The sequence below is a fragment of the Melanostigma gelatinosum genome (genome assembly GCF_949748355.1).
Source record: "Melanostigma gelatinosum genome assembly, chromosome: 2".
In the NCBI taxonomy this organism is placed as follows: domain Eukaryota; kingdom Metazoa; phylum Chordata; class Actinopteri; order Perciformes; family Zoarcidae; genus Melanostigma; species Melanostigma gelatinosum.
In genome coordinates, this window is record NC_136635.1 from 19866397 (window position 1) to 19885448 (window position 19052).

The window sequence follows — 19052 nt, forward strand, 5'->3', positions numbered from 1 at the left end:
ATACACTCTGTGGGTTTAGAGCAGGCCAAGCCACTGGCTGCAGGTAAGCCCAACAGGGCTAAACAGGGATGCTTTCAAAGAACGGATAAAAGATATAGAGAGCAGGGAAAATAGAATAACAGCAGAGAGGAAGAAGGACGGACAAAGAGAGCTGCACTGATGAGATAGAAATTAGTTTTGGATTTCAATGAAAGTGGATTTTAGAATTTCATTCGACATGATGAGCAAAAGGATGATTCAAAGAGTATCAGTACTTTTAAAATCGATGCAACTTGCTGTTGCTTTTTTGACATGGTGGAAGAAGTAGGTACCCTGTAGTTAAGTGAGCGTATAATAAGATGAAAACAATGCTCCATCGCAAGAAGAAATCCTGCATTCAAAATCTTACTTGAGTAACAGCGCAGAGGTCAAAAGTTAGAAGTATGCACGATGGCTCAATTCAAGTGTTAGAATAGTATTACTGATTCATGAGTGTGTACCTGTATAGCAGCTGCATTCTATTGCCGTCGTGCCATTTGAGATGATTAACAGGTTCCTGCAGAGAAAACATTTCTGCCACACAAAGTCATGTTTATATTTGAAGACTTTGCTCTATCATTGTTTTTTTTACTTGTGAATTCTTGAGATAAGTGTTACCACTTCAAGCTTAAACGTTTAAAATATAAAACAAGAAAAGAAAATCTCAGCCATGGTAGACACTGCTTCATTTTAAGATGTGATCAACCAAACCCACTGCTTTAAAGTCCAGTGATACAGTACTGCACTTCCATGAAGTGCCAGATAAAGACAGAGGGATCCTTAATGTCAGTCCCAGCATGAGTCAAGCAAGCTCCAAAAAACACTGGGTCCTTTACACTTCCCACAATGCAACCGAAAGCCTCTTTTCACTGGCATCCTCTTGGGTTATTGTTGGAGACTTGACGAAGCTTCTCCACAGCCACTACTTTTATGCAACTGTTTTCAGAGTGAGCTGTTAATCCCCATAATGACATGACCTTTATGTGTAAAATCAACAGTTTCCCTTTAAGAACAACAAGGTGACTCACATATTTCCACTCAATACCTGCAGTACTTACTGATTCACCATGCACACAAATGTGACATGCCATGTTCTTCGTTTAAAACGTGGATGCATTACGTGGTCTGGCACATCAGCCATGACCACACAAACACATAGCTGACAGACACAATAGCGGGGGCTGTTTTTAGAGAAAAAGCTCAGAAAATCCACTGTACCTGCTCAGTACCAAGCATCAGAAAGGTGTGCAGTTAGCGACTAGCTGGGGAAGAAAGTAGAGCAAAGCAGTTAAAAGAGACAGATGTCTCCCTCAGGAGTTGGGAGAGACCAAAGCCAGAGCTAAAAGAGATTGACTGACTTACATTACATCAAGTGGCCAGAAACATGACTCAAACGCTATGATGGTGTTGCTCCTCAACAGCTGCACAATTAAATAAGCAATTGTTTGCAAACAAGTTTGCCATATCTTAACTTATAGGGACAGTTCACCCCAAAATCACCTCTTACCAAAGAAACACAGGACTTTTGTCCGGGAGACCGTTATTTGTGTAGCTGCACTGGTCCAGCAAAAATGGCGACGCTTCGTACCGATGTCTTTGATGAACTTTATTTGCCGCGTTCTCTCTCTCTCTCTCTCTGCACCTCAGACACCGTGGAAACTATAAACAAAACATAAACATTTTTACATAAATTGCGATCTCTTCCGGGAGTCTCTCAGGCTGTTGCCAAACAGGCCAGCACATATTAGCACAATAATAATGACATACACAAACTACAACCTCAAAAAAATGCAACATATGTCAACGTGAATGCAGGTCAACAACAACACACACAACTATTTGTACAAATGAACACTTTACCGTGTGCACCTCTTGGACCACGTGCAGAATCAGTTTAATCTGGGGTCCTTCACTCCTCTCTGCTTCTGTGCCAGCAAACGACCCACAATGCCACGGTCATAGGCCCACGCCAACTCTGGGTGCGGCCCGTTACTTTACGGTATTACATTACGAATTACGATACCTTGAGGCACCACATAAACGTAATCGATTTCAACTACACATGCCTCTTTGACAGTTACAGGAAGCGTTGACATTTTGTTATACATATGACATGACATATTTTATTGTAATTTCTAAATATATGTTCTTGACTTTTGCTGTACTTTGCCTGAATTTTTATTTCCTTTTAATGTTTATATGTGTGCACCAAATACCAAGGCAAATTGAAAGTGAAACCTACTTTCTCTTTCTGGCAAATAATCTTATTGGTATTCTGAAGTATTTAACTGGCGAAACACAGGGGGATGACTTGTATTTATCACAAAGCTAACCGCAATTGTTCAACTAAAAAAACTTCCACTGGGTGGCAGAAAAACATCAAACAAGCTGACATAAAATGCCCTCATCATGCAATCAATAGTCCACTTATTCAGCAGACATGGAGAAACGTGTTTCTCCAATATTCACCGACCTTTTGGTTTAGTTGTGGTTTGAGAACTTGAGAACTGTTTAGTGTTTGTGGATTTATCAGAGTGTGTCTGCCTTCAGGGAGTTGATGAGAACATCTGACAGCAAAATGTACAATAACAATAACAATAACAAGACTAAAAAGCTCATCTTTTCACATTACACATATGAATTGCCATATTGTTGATGTCGAAAAAAAACATGTATTAATGCAGGTTTAAAAGTAGTGGTAAAACAAAAACAACATGAAAGTGCATTTTTAATATCTTGACGTGTGACCTGTAGTGCCCACACCCGATAGGCCTTTTTCACAGAACACATTTGGACATTTCACAGGAAGAAAGAAAAAGGTGTTAAAAACTCAAACCAATGATGGCTGACTTCCAATTAGATACTTTGTTTTCAAGGGCCTGGTACTGTGCATGCTGGCTCACTGTCACTGTCATGACTTCCTGGTAGTTAAGTTACAAAAACACAAACGCCTGGGTTCCTTCAAATAGATGTGTTCAACCAATGACCACGAGCTGATCAGGTACGGGCAGTGAGACAACAGACAACACTAAAACATGGCATTTTGGGATATAAGGAGGAGTAGGGGAAATAATATAAGGAGGTGAGGAAGGGATGGAGAACATCATGAGTGAGAACAGGTAGTGATAAAAGAAACATTTAGGGTCGATTGTAAATCCAAAGAAAGCTTTAGAATATTAAAAAACGTAATGATTAACAATGTTAAACATGAACTCTCTCTTATAAATAGTATGAAACTTGCCAACCATCTTGCAGTATGACATAACTTAATGACATATAAACCATGGATATGACTAAATACTGTAACAGTTATCATCCTGGGTGGTTGTCTGAGGTAAAAGCTTTATTTCGGATGCCTGCTGCGGGGCCGGTAGGTGATAGCGTAGCTGCTTCCAGAAGGCGGAAGAATGCGACATGGAGCTCATGCCCTTCCACGTGACACAATCTCCGGCCTCGCCAAGAAGCTGCAAGGCCTCCGGTAACGAACCAGATCTCGACGCTTCTGTTGTCTCAGTTTGGATGAAAACCAAGCGAGTCTGCCGCTCCACAAGGGCTGCATGGATGGCACTCAGCAGGCCGGACCCTGGACCAGGATCTGGGGAGGAGGGAACCAAAACCACCGTCCGACTCTGGTCTATGCAGTCCAGCACTGCCTCCGCTGCAGCTGCAACCAACCAGAGTTCAGATTATACATCGCTTCATGAAGATGTGTAGGTAGATTTTCTCTATTTTAAGAGTATGTCTTACGTGCGTACCTTTCCCTGGTAAGACGTCCCGATCATAAAGACAGAGGCTGTACCCAAACCTCTCTTCCAAAACACTCTCCAGATATTTTCTGTCATCTTCATTTAGTCCTGCGTCTGTGTCGCTCTTGTAACACATCAAAAAGGCATCATAGCGCTTTCCATCTAAACAAACAACAAACAGCTTTGGTATGGAGACCACATGGCTGGCTGCTCTTACAAATCAGTGCTGAGAACAATGTGCACTTGATACACAAAAGTCTTCGAACAAAAACATGAATCCCACCTGAGGTGCTGCGACAGCAACAAAAAGTGCCACGCAGGAAAAGAGCGATGTCCATTTTCAGTTTCACTGAAACAACAACTGTAACAACAATCACCACCATGACGGCCACAATGCCGAGAGCCAGGGAGAGGGAGGAGGGAGAAGCTGTAGGGGCGTAAGGGACAAATAACCCCTCAAATTACAATTCATTTAAAGCAGCAGACGCCAGATGAATCTTCCATGTCATTTGAACGTGTGGATTAGAGACAGACATCAACATCATCAGCATCATCAGCTGATCTGGTTTGAGCTTTACGATACACTGCTGGCAACAGCCACATACAAAAGTAAAAAAACAAGTTGTGTATACCTTTTTGGGCCAAGGTGATGGTGACGCTTGAGGGTACAGATACAGATTCCAGTCTACAGGTGTAACTTTTTGATAAGTCTTCCTCTGACACGCTTTTGAAGACGAGAGATGCCGTCATCTTTATTTCTCCAGCATTATTTTCACTGGAATGCATGAAGGAATGTATCCGGAAGGACTGTTAGCTATGATGTGCGTGCGACGTGCGTGGATACACATAACATTTGCACTTCCAGACTCAGTTGTGTGACGTGTTTACCGTGTGTAATTGTAGAAAACAGGAAATCTGTTGTTCCTTTTCAACTCTGATTTCCCGTCAAACCAGAGCACCTCGTCAAAGTCTGAATACATAACAGCCACACAATCAATCACCACTGTTGCGCCTAGAAAAAGCAGAGTGTCCACAAGTTCATTTTAAAGCTATAAGATAATGTGTATCTGTAACTACACAATAACACAGACACTCACCTAAATCTACATTAAGTACACCATTTTTGCGTGGTGAAAGTATCATTGATTGTCCAGATTTTTCTGTGCAGGAAAAAGAGCAAACATTTAACACACAAATAAAACATCTTGAAGTCTATGACAATAAACAGACCCAAAAAGCGTTTTTTTCTCACCTTTTGGTTTAATTTTAAGCAGCACTGTAAAGGTCATGTTATATAGTTGTCTAAAATACAGGTAGGATCTGCTACAGGTGTATTCACCGTGGTCATTCACTTCCACACTTGAGAAGTAGCTGTCTTTTGGCAAAGACTCGCCCTCCTACAAGATCGAAAAATACATTTTATTTTAATCATGAAGTCACTGCAAACCAGCTTTTGCCTCAAAAATAAATCAGCTGTGTTTACATACCTTGTGCCATATAATGCCGTTGGTGGTAATATTCGGCGTGTTTACAGCAGGTACGTTTACCTCGGGACAATTCAATGTGCAGGCCTCTTGTGTGTAACATATTTGAGGGTACTGGGTCCTCTTCAAATACTCTCTGGACTGTGTCGTGCATACCGTCAGCCTGAACCAGAACTGGCTGCTGGCATTTCTGTCATGTCATCACAGAAAAGGTTAATATGAAGATTTCACATTCACAGTTCAAACATCATGCATGAATTGTGGAGACAGCTAAAAAAAGATCAGTTTCCATCCATCCATCCATTTTCCTCCGCTTATCTGGGGTCGGGTCGCGGTGGCAGCAGGCCAAGCAGGCTTGCAAAAGTAATGACATTCCCGTCAGCCTCTGCTGTACTTTGTGTTTAGTGACAGGTAGCGAATGTTAGCATTCTATCAAGCTAAACTAAGATGGTGAACACTCTTTGCTGAACATCAACATGTTAGTGTTGTTAGTGTTAGCATTTAGCTCAAAGCAGCGTCATCACAGAGCTGCTGGCGTGGCTTTATCTCTTAATGCAGACAGCTCATTATAATGACAAGCAACTGGTCCAAAGGTTCAGCGCAAGGAAAAAAGCTGTAGCTGGTTAACTACATTTATGTTACTGCAGATGTTAGATAAGACAACAATCAACAAATTATTCTTTCAGAACATGAGCTCTACAATATTTTATAATACAGCAAATATTTAAAACATCTACACTTTGCGTTCATTAGATATGAGAAGATATGTAGAAATCACCAGTGTAAAACCTCATTCATAGAACTGAGAGCCAAGATAATCCCTTAGAGGTAAAATGCATTTGCCTGCCTGAACTATTTATGCAACTTTTATAGTCTTGTTGGGAACTCAACATGGTTTAAACGTGCTCTTTGGTAATTGTGCTCCCTTGTAAGAGAGGAATGCTGTTTATGAACTTGTTTGGACTTTACCCCAGAGAGCATGAGTAATTCCCCTGATGGTCGACAGAAGCACTGAGAATCACGAGGCTCCTCCCATGAACCAGCACCCCCATCTGCCTCTGCTCAGCTGAGGACATGTCGGTCAGGTCCATCTCCTGGGTGGTGTAACTGGTCCAGATCACTTTGGCATCACCACGACTAGAACCTCTGTCATGAGGGCAGTACAGCGCCACCATCTCACCTGCCTTGACATCTGTCTCTGTGGTTCTCCTGGGACACACGCCTGCAAAGTGTCAGAAATGTTAACTCATATTATTATGTAAACCTATTGTTACTGTGAAGTTGCCAGGCAACCAACAGAAAAGAAACCTACAAATTCTAGAAATGACAGCGCATTATTACTTTTATTTTACTTTTTACGGCTGGATGAGAACAGCCTGGTATGTCACCCTTTGTATGACAATACTTTGAGCTTGGGTGACTTGTCTATCCGGCCACATCCCAATTTATTGGTGGCTTTAATCGTCTTGTGATTTTCTTCCAAAGGGAAGTTGGCCAGTCTGTGGGGGCGCTCAGGACTTAAGAAAGCTTTGTATGGCTTTTGGCATGTCTCATAACCACGTGGATATTTCACAATGCAGGATTGTTGATTACAGGAGTCTGAATACAGACTATTCAAGACCCTAATCAAAGTACCAGAGTATTTTTCACCTCCAAGTTTGAACGTATAGTATATGTATTAAACGTTCCAACTCCATCAAAATGCAGAAGTAATGTTTGAGTCAAAAGTTCTCATTACGCATATAACAACCCCTTTTATTGTTAATACTGATGCAACAATGTGTCAGGAGCATTTTACTGTTGGTCGAGTTAGAGTTAGCTTTAGATACTTTTAATTAGTTTAGTCCAGTGGTTCCCAACCTTCAAGTGTCCCGAGAGTCGCATGATAAATTTAATAAGGGGTTGTGAGAGGATTAATGAGGTCTGGAAAATAAAAATAAATGTCAAATATATAAAAGTTCTGCAACATCAATCTATTATTTCCATTTGTGTGAACTACTGAATCATTTTAGCTCTCTGGGTCTGGGTAATTTATTAATAATCCAAGATTAGAGAGGTAATGACTCTTATGGCAATTCTAACAACTCATAGATGACAATAGAGCACAGTTTAAGGTAAAGTATAAAACTGAAAAACAAATAAATGGTTCGTGAGTTCCCTTAAGTTCAGCACTGGAGTGTAGTATAGTTAGGCTATTACATATCAGTGTACTTTGAATGTTGGATATTTCACACCACATGATCTAAACAGACAAACACATTACTCAACCTCTAGCTGATGAAGCGCTCATTTTCTTAGACCTACCTGTCAGTGACGTGAGGAGGATCAGAATCATCAGTATTTTCTCCATCATGATAAAAACGCCTCACATCAGGGATCCACAATTGTCCTCTCAGAAACGTCTCGGTGTTCTGTGGAATCATTCAGCTTCTCCTTAAAATGAAATGAAAATGAAAGAGGAGCTGGAACATAAACGAGTCCTTGGAATTCCTTCCGACATGCCGCCTGGCTGAGTAATAACATTTAAAATAGCTCACAGCTATTTACACTACATGGGCTGTCTGTAGTAAGCACTTAAATATTTATATCTGTGTTGACTTCAGTAACGGACAACCAAATGTATGCAGCTCCATGCATACGCACGGCATTTCAATTTCTGAATATGGCAAGTGTGCTGGAGGGGTAAAGGTCTTATCAGTGTTTGGCGGCTGCTCCACAACTTCCCGTAAACACATTTTTCAAATGATTGCACTTGAAGCCTGAACCCGTTTTTTAGGAGGCTGTCCTTGTACATTTTTTGTAATTTTGGGAAGTACTAATACAATTGATTTGATTGAACTGAGTCCAAGTTCCCCAAAATGCAAAACCCCACCCTTCTATTTGTAATCAATTATTTAATTGGATGAATTATTAATCGCTCCGGGCAACCGCTGCTCTCGAGTGCTCATCTTAATCTCTGGCAGTCGCAGCTCATCAGGTAGAAGACGGACGTTATAGAGAGACGTTTCTAAAAACTTCATCCTGTGATGATTTTTCAAACTGTTTAACAGACATGACGGACATTCTGCGGCTGCTGTCAGAAGCGGACGGGCGGACTTTACCGACTCTCTCCCAGCTCTCAGAAAATGGTCAGACAAAAGCTTCTTGTTTTTTTATACCAGAGTGAGCGTGATAAACTGTTTATTCCACTGCTAGTTCGGTGTATACACTGCTAATAAAGTGTGCAGGCATCTCCATGTCGCCATATAACCAAACTTCATGTTTGTTTGTGTTTTTCAGATATACAATGTATTTGGGCTGACGTATCTGCCTACATTGAACGTCAGATGGCCTTACAAAAGGTTAGACCTATCCATCCATCCATCCATCCATCCATCCATCCATCCATCTATCCATCTATCCATATATCCATATATCCATCCACCCATCTATCCATCTATCTATCCATCCATAATTGATTGATCCAACAGGGGGTCCACCTGACCGGACTGGGGACCTTCACCTTCTCTCGGCAGAAGTTGGACATAGGAAACAATTACACCATCATCCGACGACCCATCTTCCTCTTGGCTGGGAAACTTGTCCAGTCTCTGGGTTTCAAGCAGGTCAGGCCACTGGCTGCAGGTGAGCACCTTTGTGATGAAATGCCTTCTAAGGATTTATGTCACCACAAACTCATCTGAAAAACAACAAAAAAGATGGAGAAACAGAAATCAAATCTAGCGTCACATATCAGGAGAATTTAAGAACCCGGAAACGTTACTTTTCAATCAGCTTCTTATGAGTGATATATAAATAGGGATTATAATATCATAATATAGGTTTGTGTGTGTGTCCCTCACAGCAACACACCTACCAGTGGTGCAGCTGAACTTTGCAGCTGTGTCACAAGAGACTCCTTTCATTCGAGACGTAGTGGAGGGCTGCGTTAGAGAAACTCTTCTTCTCCTCTTCAGGGCTTTGGCCTCTGGACAAAACATATTCCTCACCTTCCAGGGAATTGGAGTTTTGTCCTTCAAGAACAACAAGGTGGCTCGCCTGCTCATCTACTGTATATTTATAAGTCTGGGACTATGACCACTGGTTTTCTGCTAAATGTAATCTCGTCTGATGTTATTCAAAGGTGCGGATGAAGTTCAACAGAGGTTTTATGAACGCTATGGATGGAACTGGTCAGCTGCTGTCAGCCTTTAACAAGGTGAGTATAAATACATACATGTGTGTTTGCATGTTATGGTGCATAATGAATGCGTATGCATTGGGACAGATCATCTGTACTCTTGTCCCTGCAGAGACCTGGGAGCAGTGTCTCTTTGCGGTCTGGTGGCCTGCCAACTGTCTGCTCTCCTCAGCCAGACAACAAAGCTGGGGACAAAGACGTATGGTGCTTGTCACCAGCTCCAGACCAGAGGAATGCAGGAGGTGAAAGCGCTTTTGGCACAAGGCTGACAATTTGGGGTTTGATAGCGCTCTAATGAATCTAAATTAAACATTGGATCAAATCCAAATCCTTTCAAATCTTGCAGCAAAGGAAAACGATATGTGTTCCTCACTGTTAAGGCTGGAGCTACAGTAGCTAGCAGCTGAAATAAACATGATGTGGACATTATGTAAATCAACATTTATCATATATCAATGTGTTTGGAGGTCATTTTGGGAAATAGGACTTATTGGATTTCTTGCGGAAATGTTGACTCTGTTTAATATGAGGCTACAGAAAACGGCCGATTAGCTTAGCTTAGCATAAAGACTGGAAGAAGGGGGGACAGCTGCACAAACATAACAAAATCCACCTACTGCATTCCTAAACTCACAAATGTACACTTTATATCGTGCGTATTTAATCTGTACAAAAAAAGGGAGTGCCAAAGTGTTTATTTTGTGGAGCAGTGACTTTCTGGAGTCTTGGCTGGTTGCCTGGTTCCAGTCGTTATGCTAAGTGTCGTTGCACTTGATGAACTGGTTGCACCAGCAGGATGAGCTGGAGCACCGGTTCTCACCTTATCCAAAATTACTCAGGCTGTTACTTTCAACGTGGTGTACGATAGCCAATGTTTATGAATGGACATCTCTGATAAACAGCTGGATTATACAAGACTCTGAGTCGAGTCTAATGGCTCACTTTTAAGCGAGCCAATCTAATGCAAAGGATTTGATTTAAAAATCTCTTATGACTGTCTTCTGTTAAAGCTTCACTGTGGGACTTTAAAGGGTAACATGTAGATATTCACTTAAAAGGAAAGTTTTTATTGTATGCTATTTTCATACTGCATTGCTGGTAAAAGTGAACATATACCAAACAACTAATGTTGATGTTTGAAATCGATAAAGAAGGGATGCTAGAGTACATGCTTTGAGTTCCTTAGATAATATGTCTATTCTGAGCAGACTGGATGATAGAACGCTCATTACAACCACAAGAGACTTGAGACTTCTTGGAAAAAATGACTGCTGGAAATTGAAACCCATCTCAAAAAAACGAATTATGTAGCAGAGGTTGAGTCTAGAATGAATAACTATAGAGCTGGTGCTGTCATATGAAGTGCAGTTACAGTAACAGTGAACCCACTCAGAGTGTTGTGTGTCTCTGCAGAAGTTCCCCAACAGAGACAATCTAAATCCCATCAGCCTGCCAAGATGAAAGCTGTCAGCCTGTCTGAAGAACTGAATCCAGAACCCCCCATGGAGGCCACAGACAAGTACAACACACACAAAGACACCGACAGACAAGCACACACAGTCTATGGAAAGGTTCAGTTCGCAGAGCACAGAGCTCTTGTTTGCAGGTAGATGAGTCAGTGTGAGCTGAGAGCTCTGTGGTGGTCTTACATTGTTACAGCCCGGAGGCAGCTTCCAGCTCCATCAATGATGCACAACTACCTGTGGGACAGATTCCTCCTCTGCCATCACCTCACCTCCACTGTTAGAGCACACACACACACACACTCTTCTTAAATTGAGAACAGGACTGACTGTGATCACAAACGACATCCCTGTTATTTGTATCTTGTTGCAAGCAAGTCCACCGTGAGTGCACCTGCAAGTGTCAGCTGTAGTGACTCTGAAATTCAGATAACAGGAGGACTCTAGAGCCACTGATTCTGTTATGATATCCTCATGAACAGCTCGAGCACTCTTCACACCTCAAACACATGTCCATGATGCAACAAGGCCCCATGTGAACCTTCATACAAATACAACAGCTGTTCAAGTCAAGCTGTTCAACAATTATCTTGCGATTAAACTATGATGAGGTATTTTTTTCTGCTTTAACTCAAAAGTTATGGTCCTTTTAACAGGTATTAATTTAAACACTATAAGTTTATTTATTGGGTTTCAATAGAAATTCTCTCAGCAGTACATCTCTTTTTCTGTTTTAGTAACAATCCAGGAAGGATCTGACAAATAATGTGTTGACAGATCTGTCGATTAAATCAACTAATCAATTAGTTGGCAAAATCATATTGTTAGTCGACTAAGAAGTTCTTTGGTGGAGGACAGCCCTCAGATTGACATGTTCATGCAGACATTTAAACTCCAAAACAATACTTTTGAGAAGAGTTGCAATTTATTACGCAGGGAATCGTACTGGTCACTTTCCTGTAATAAGATAACACGCGCACCAGGGAGTCGCTCTCTTCGCTGAACAGTATGTCAAAGGATCCGTTTCATCTCCCAGGCCCACCACCTCCGTCACACCACCAGAGGTCACCCCCAAACTGAAGAAGCCTCGCGTGACCGTTAGCTGCACTGGCCACACTCGCGCTGGACAGGTGTGTTTGGTTTGTACGTAGATCCAATCTGGCTTTCATAGAGGTAGATTCACTTTCTTGTTGGCGCGATTGGAAAGTGAGACCAAAATTAGATGTTATTCATAGAAAATTACATTTTATTGATATGATTGTTTGAGTATAATATTGCACTGGTTGAACCTAAGCAATGCATTACCTACAAAGTATTTAAATTAGACAGTGTGTAAATAACTATGTTCACATTCCTGATTATTAACTGTGTATAATTGCTATTACTGTCTTGTCGTCGTAGGAACTGTGCTACCTGTGTATGCAGCGGGCCCAAAGAAATGTTCCAGTCTACCTGAGGGAGCAGCAGCAGGCAGAGGAGCGAGCTCAGGAGAAACTCTTACTGCTTAAAGAACAACAGAGAGACAAGCAGTCCATGGACGAAGAACAGGTGTGTGTATGCATGTGTGCCCTTAGTGTGTTTGAGTGTTTTTCGATGATACGTGTGTTCTGACAAAAAAAAAAGCACAAGTTGGACTGCGCAAACGTTAGCTGTAGGCTAGCTAGAAACAGCGACTCCTGTGGTTGCAAAAAGGAGTGAGATTGTATTGAAGTCTATGAGAGAATGACTCTACTTCTCACTTAATTTATTCCCTCAGTAAACATTGTAAACATTAGTTTATGGTCTCAAGTCTTCTTCAATACAGCATGATGTTCATTTCGTAAATTAAAGTCCCATTTAAAGTAAAATAGACCATAAAGCTGAGTATGCTTTAGGGCGGACTTACTGTGATTGACAGGTCGCAGGTCTTGAGCATGGCGGCATGGAGGTAGGGGCCGCTAGTGATAACACATCACCGACCGCCAGACACAGTGACGGAAAAACAGTTTGCTCACGTTTAGTGTTTTGGGCGGGTTGTTTTGCTAACTGCTATCAGCTAACGGAACTACCAGTACACAACATGCTGAGTTCCTCTCGGACGCTGCTCTGCGGCCAGAGACACAGTCGAGGGAAAACAGTTTGCTCACTTTTAGAGTTTTGGATGGTGTGTCTCACTAACAGCAGTCAGCTAATGGAACTGCCAGTCCACAAACAGCTGAGTAATCTGTCTGCTAAAAGTTTGTAAAATGCTTGAATGAACACCTATTTCATACCATCTGCTGCGGGTTATTGAAGGTGTTTTGTGAGTGCTCTGGGGATTTTTTTAGTGGTTTCTGAGAGAGAAAGAAATATGGATCAGAAAACAGCACACTGATTGAGGATGTGAAAAATGTTGGTTTCACAAGGCCGAGGGCAGAAGTAAACTCATACCATTGTGTCAAAAAAAGAGTAAAAAATGCAAAATAAATCATAAACAATCAAAAACATCTCAACAATTGAGGCGTTGAGGGTGGTTCCAGACTGGTTGGGGCCAGAGAGCTGAGAAAACAGCTTCATCCTCTTTGCAGCACTGGGGGAGAGGTGTGGTACTTCTGGGATAGTAAAATTCAAAATGAAACAACTTGAAGTGCTTTGCATGATGTTTTTGCCAATATTGTTTCATGGATCAATAAAACTGCCCTCTGAAAAAGTTAGCTTTTTACCCTGGTGAGTATCATGCTCTCAATGTCTTTGCTGTTCCAGTCAATATGATGATACAAGGCTCGTGTTTTCGTGTGTTCGTCTGGCAGGAGAAGCTGAATGAGCAACGTAAGCATGCAAAGCAGGTTGCTACATTCAACCTGCAAATGTCGGAGAAGAGAGAGAAGAATTGCTGCCCTCTCTTCCCTGTGAGTAGAACTTGATATTGAAGTTGTAAGATTTCAGTCCTGCTAGGTAACACTCAGCCAGTTGTTTACATTGCAGCCAAAGAAACTGTATACGGCGCAAATAGTTTCCCACACAACAGCAGGTCAAAGTAAAAGGGGTGAAAATGTCTTGTTTAGTATACACATTTTTGGTGAATGATCATGGTCAGAATGTAAATACATTGAAAGGCTATTGCAGAAAGAAATTTGAACATAAATTGTGTCACAAATAGGGTTTGAGTTTGTGAAAATGTTAAGGAGCATTACTTTAATACAGGGGTGTCCAAACTTTTTTCACTGAGGGCCACATACAGAAAAAAATAACACTTTGACAAACACGTCAGGACATCTTATTTACAGCTGGTAGCTTCGCATGTACTGCTTCCCTTTCCTGCTAGTCTGCTGTCTGATTGTGAGGTCAGGCTGATCTGATATCAGCACTGCAGTTTCTCCTCAAAGTTCTCCTCTCAAACGGGTCTTGGAGGAGTAGTGCTCGCGCTGGAGCTCGCGCCCGCCTGTAGAGACTCGTCCGGACGGGAACGCGCAGCTTGGGGCAGAACCGATTCTGCTTGTCATATTTTACACATATTACTGGGTGATTCCATATTTCAAAAACACGAATATTGACAATTTGTATAGTTTATTATTATTATTATTATTCATTTTATTTTATTTGTTGTGGCTCAAGGTGGGGCGGCGCCCTATCGCCCTCTATTGCCCAGCCGCCACGTAAGCACTGACTGAGTTCTGTCACGAGAGACGTTATCACAGACACGTATTTCCCCCTTTTAGCAGAAAGGTTGGCCTTTGGAAAAGCACATTTGACTTCGGACTGCGTGGGGAAGTGCGCAACATTGAAGTTGCGTAGAGTGCCCTCGTGCTCGAATTATGTTGACAGTTTTCACAACCGTGTTCATCACATCGCCGAGCTGGACTGTCTGAGCGCAGAGGGCTTCTTGGTGGGTGATACGCTGCATTTTAACAGCCTCACCTCCGCTCTCTTGCGCTCGCCTTTCATAGCTGGAGCCCTATCTGTTATAACTCCACACAGCTTGTCCCATCTTGTCAATTGCATCTGACACAGCTTCAAACATGTCCTTACCTGTTGTTGTGCTCTTTAGACTCCTAAAATCAAGCAGCTCCGAATGCAGAAATGATCGTCAACTCCCCGCAAACAAATGAACAGCTGTGCGGTGTCTGTGGCATCTGTGCTCTCATCATATGCAATGGAGTAAAACGCAAAAGCACTTGCTTTATCTGACACTTGATGGTTTAGGTTAGCTGACAAGTCTTCGATTCGCCGCCCAACTGTGTTTCTGGACACGCTGACGTTGTTGAATTCCTGCATTTATTCCGGGCACTTGCGACTTTAGTGAGGCGCTGTTTTATGAAGTCACCATCTGAGAAAGGTTTCCCGTGGCAATGAGTTGAGCTACCTCGTGGCTGCTATTGTGACTTTTTCTTGTGTTTTGTTTGCACGGAAAAAAATACTCTTATTGAGCTAACTGCCATTTAACTTTCTGTTCTCGCTCGGCACCAGTGTCATCATCCGGGGCTAAAAGTTTCTTTGATTGCTCTTATTTTGTGGAGAAGCTGCCTTGTTCAACACAGTATCTCCACCTAGTGGTGAAACTAAGAAGTACAATACAGTCAAGCGCAAGTTTCAAGTGTGGGCCATATGACATTATATTTTTAGAAGTTGCTGCGGGCCAATTAAAAATGGACCGCGGGCCGTACTTGGCCCGCGGGCCGTAGTTTGGACACCCCTGCTTTAATACATGAAATCACACTTAACAGCTCACTCACTGTATCTTTTTAGTGTAACATTGGCTTGTTAAAATGTGTTTAGACTTCATTCGTCTTCCCGGCTCGGCCCTTCACCCCTGCCAGGAGGATCCAGCAGCATCGGTACATGAACGAGCTTCAGAGCCAGATAGACACCCGGCGGCAACATGAGGCTCGAGGCCAGCAGAACCGTTGGCTCGTGGAGCATCTAGACCAGGTGCAGCTGGTCCAGGAGTGAGTAACAGCGGCACTGCTCGGGAAGTTCAAATACTCATCTGTTGTGGTAGCGAGTGTGTAACCTGGTGTGTGTGTTCTAGGGTAGCTTTGCAGAAGGCTCAGCAGCTCCAGCAGAAACACGAGAGAACGACACATTACAAGAGGGCTCTGGACACGCAGGCAAGGAAATACTTCACAAAGTTGACTTTCAGACTTTTGCAAGGATGTTGGTGAAACTTTTTTGAGTGAGTAAAATAGCAGTTATTCAGTATTGCTTAGAGAATATATTAAAAAAATTGCCTTCAAGTTAACATTAGAAGTAAGTAGTAGACCATGAACTTATGTTTACTGAGGTAATAAATCAAGTTTAAGGTACTTCCTAACTGGCTTCACTTTACAGAACCAGAGGCTGCCGCCTTTATTGCACCACAAGAAGATGTCAGAGTTACATCATGTCGTTAAACTTTCACTTAAATAAACCAGCCCTGATTCCTACATTCTTTTAACAACAATGTATTGTTCAATTACTGGATTTATATAACAAGTGTACCTTACTTGTAAGACTTTTAACAGAGATCGTATTTTTCCAACTCACTCACAACAAAATCATTTAAGTTTCTTTGGTAATAAAGAATCGCCACGTAATTTCTTTAAAAGGTTTATATCGTTTTTTATGCCTCCAGAGGGAGCTGTGTGAAGTCTGATAAATTACCTTCAGCGATGTCATTTGAGTCGTCGTTGGTTGTTGGAGTCGTTGTTGAAGTGCATTTTTGTTTTTATCTGGAGGAGTGGAGTTGCGATGAAAAGATCTTACCAGACCGCTGTAGACCTCTCCTAGTCTCTGCTGGAGGCAGCAGGAGGCTGCATTTGCTGTTACTAACACATGAGTTGCATTGTGGTTAATGTAGGCGGCAGGTTTTGACAAGGAAGAGGAATGCATGGAATAAAAAACAATATCTCTGGTTCTGCAACAGTGTTATAGCAGTGCAATGCTAAATCTGGGGAGAGGCTTGCATCCTAACCAGCTGCTCTTTTTGTGGACCGAAATGATGCTTGTGTCCTATGTTTAGCATATGCAGATAGTGTGGGCCTCTATTTCAAAATAAAAGTCACGTTTTTTTTATTTCAGGGAGAACTTTGTTTACAGAATTTAACAATGTTTTCTGGAGTATCAACAAAGGGTGCCAGAAACTTTTTTTTTCATTTGACTTAGTTTTGACCTAGTGGGCCAGAAAGTCATCGTCTGCTCAATGGCCGCCACCTTCCAATAAAACTGAGTCTGTTCTGTCCTTGAGGTGGGAGATAAGAAGTGCACAGATCCTCCAGAGTGCCAAGCTGACAACTCCGGGTTCAACCGCTGTGCGACAGCAGCCAACAACGCAGACGGCCGAGAGAGGGCACAGAAGGTTAACGCTGTTTCCTATCGCTGCCATGAACCTCATTGTTTCATTTTTGGCCTCATGCAGATGTCATAAATAATCAATGTCATTGTTGTTCAATTAAAAGTCTCTGCATTGGTTTTGGGTTTTTGCAGTGGTGGAAGAGGTACACAGATCCTTTACTTGAGTAAAAAGAAGTAATCCCAAAAAATGCAAATATGTTTTGTGATTATATATTCTTGGATTAATATTATTGTTGCATTAACATGCAATAAGCAGTTTCATGTTGCAGCTATGTAGCTAAATACTATACAGTAGAATGGCATAAACTTTAGAAATGAATCCGATTTATTAGTTGATCAAATGTTTTATATCTAAAATGTTAACTTCCAAAATGTTTACAAACTACAGATATCAGATAAATGTGGTGGAGTAAAAAGAAAAATATTTCATTCTGAAATGTTGTGAAGTTAAAGCATAAACAAGCACAAAATGTAAATACTATGTAAAACCAAAGTACAGTCCTTGAGTTGTACTTCCACCACTGCTTTTTGGTTGACAGGCCTACACATAGTATCAGTCCTGTAATTGTCAGTCTTGTTTTTAAATTGATCCACTATTTATTGAAATTGATGTAATGTTATTTTTTATATGTATGTATATGTTTTGTTTCTACTGGCAGCTCTTCCGAGTAAATTTCAGTGCTGCCACTCAGCGGAAGAAAGAAGAACTGCACAATCATCATGAACAGCTGGATAAAGAGAGAGAAGTTCTCAAGCACAACAAAATGGAGTGAGTAAAGGAAGGGACGAATGAAAGAATTGGATAACAATGAGCATGAAGAAACTACAGTAGTTTGTCTATGTTTCCTGTCCAGGTTTATAGTGGACCGCATCAATCGCTTTGAGAAGAAGCGGGACATCAGTAAGTCCCTGGAGGACGAGTGGAGTCGCAGTGCAATGCTCAAACACCAGCGAGAGGAAGAGGAGAGGCGCTTCCTGAGGTCTGTGGACGTGGGATCACCTCCGCCAGCATGCATTTACATCTACTTATATAATCATAAGTAAACAGTTCAACACACTTACTCACCAACCTAAAAGATACATCACGGCTGACATCATTCATGCTTTCTTCTGTCTCCCTGTGGTCAGTTCTGCGGGGGAGCTCCTGGTCGATAAACTGGCACAGTACAGGAGCTGCTGCCAGTGTAAGAGGAGGACCACCAACTGTGGACAGACCCACATCTGGAAGGACTCTCAATACCTCTCTGGCTCACAATTCATGATCTGATGAACAGTGTAGCCTACAGCAGCTACAACTTGAACATCAATACCTCAGAACCTAAACAAGACCTCAACCCTTGTGCCTCATCATGTGAAAGTCACTCAAGATTTAAATGATACGTTAAGCATGTGAAGCACATACTTTAATCGGCTGTGTTAATGTGAGATTTATTCTTTCTCCTTTTGTTGGGCAGAGTTCTTGTTTGCTGTACTTTTATTTTCCCTAGAATATGGTTGTTTTTGTTATTTCCAAATTTCTCAGTTCCCAGCTCCCAGGAATTTCAACTGGAACGCAGCCTGAAGTCAGGCAAACCTCACCAAGACCTCAAAACCCAAGATGGCCGCTCCGCGTGCGGCATCTACAGAAAGAAAGCTGTGGTGAATACTGTTTAGAGAATGTTGACTGTTTCAAAACATGAGCGAAAGGATTAAGGAAAAACTGTTGTTTTTTTTCAGATTCTGATACTTTGAAAATTCATGCTTTTCACCAGTGCAGCAGTGGCGAAGGGAGTAAAGAGACTGTTGGGCGTTACGTACTTTGAGGGTCCCATGTCTGACCCTGACAAGTGATGGGGGACGTTTTATATGCTACAGTAGGCATACATACAAAAAA

The 19052-nt window shown here is 41.8% G+C and overlaps 2 protein-coding genes across 5 annotated transcripts; one reads left to right on the plus strand and one right to left on the minus strand.

Annotated features, from left to right (window-relative positions):
* Positions 1–1609: 1609 nt before the first annotated feature.
* On the minus strand, positions 1610–15106 carry LOC306796558 (interleukin-18 receptor 1-like). Of its 4 annotated transcripts, none has more exons than XM_079295558.1 (12): positions 14879–15106; positions 8751–8927; positions 7553–7681; positions 6218–6457; positions 5252–5438; positions 5017–5161; positions 4862–4924; positions 4653–4776; positions 4397–4539; positions 4048–4191; positions 3774–3926; positions 1610–3682 (listed from the first exon to the last, which is right to left on the minus strand). In XM_079295558.1, the coding sequence occupies exons 3-12, from the start codon at positions 7669–7671 to the stop codon at positions 3312–3314; spliced, it is 1689 nt and encodes a 562-aa protein (XP_079151684.1). In that variant the 5' UTR covers positions 7672–7681; positions 8751–8927; positions 14879–15106; the 3' UTR covers positions 1610–3311. The 4 variants fall into 4 exon arrangements, with proteins under 4 accessions (XP_079151684.1, XP_079151686.1, XP_079151687.1 ...); XM_079295560.1 differs by having other exon boundaries at positions 6218–6470; XM_079295561.1 differs by lacking the exon at positions 14879–15106 and having other exon boundaries at positions 6218–6470; positions 7553–7659; positions 8788–8799.
* LOC306790306 (coiled-coil domain-containing protein 81-like) lies at positions 8301–18535 on the plus strand (the record flags this gene model as incomplete). The annotated part of the gene is made up of 16 exons (XM_079286490.1): positions 8301–8376; positions 8528–8589; positions 8719–8872; positions 9093–9277; positions 9372–9446; positions 9541–9670; positions 10845–10947; positions 11928–12021; positions 12293–12439; positions 13660–13758; positions 15626–15795; positions 15879–15957; positions 17073–17183; positions 17839–17948; positions 18034–18159; positions 18308–18535. The coding sequence occupies 16 exons, from the start codon at positions 8301–8303 to the stop codon at positions 18444–18446; spliced, it is 1860 nt and encodes a 619-aa protein (XP_079142616.1). The 3' UTR covers positions 18447–18535.
* Between the last annotated feature and the right edge of the window lie 517 nt (positions 18536–19052).

What these genes read in the sequence shown, in the direction of transcription:
- LOC306796558 (XM_079295558.1), bottom strand. Translation starts at nt 7,671, where the DNA reads ATGATTCCACAGAACACCGAGACGTTTCTGAGAGGACAATTGTGGATC. An exon ending in CCTCCTCACGTCACTGACAG is followed by an intron (nt 6,458 to 7,552) that starts GTAGGTCTAAGA and finishes CGTGTGTCCCAG; the next exon opens with GAGAACCACAGAGACAGATG. An exon ending in ACGGCATTATATGGCACAAG is followed by an intron (nt 5,162 to 5,251) that starts GTATGTAAACAC and finishes TCGATCTTGTAG; the next exon opens with GAGGGCGAGTCTTTGCCAAA.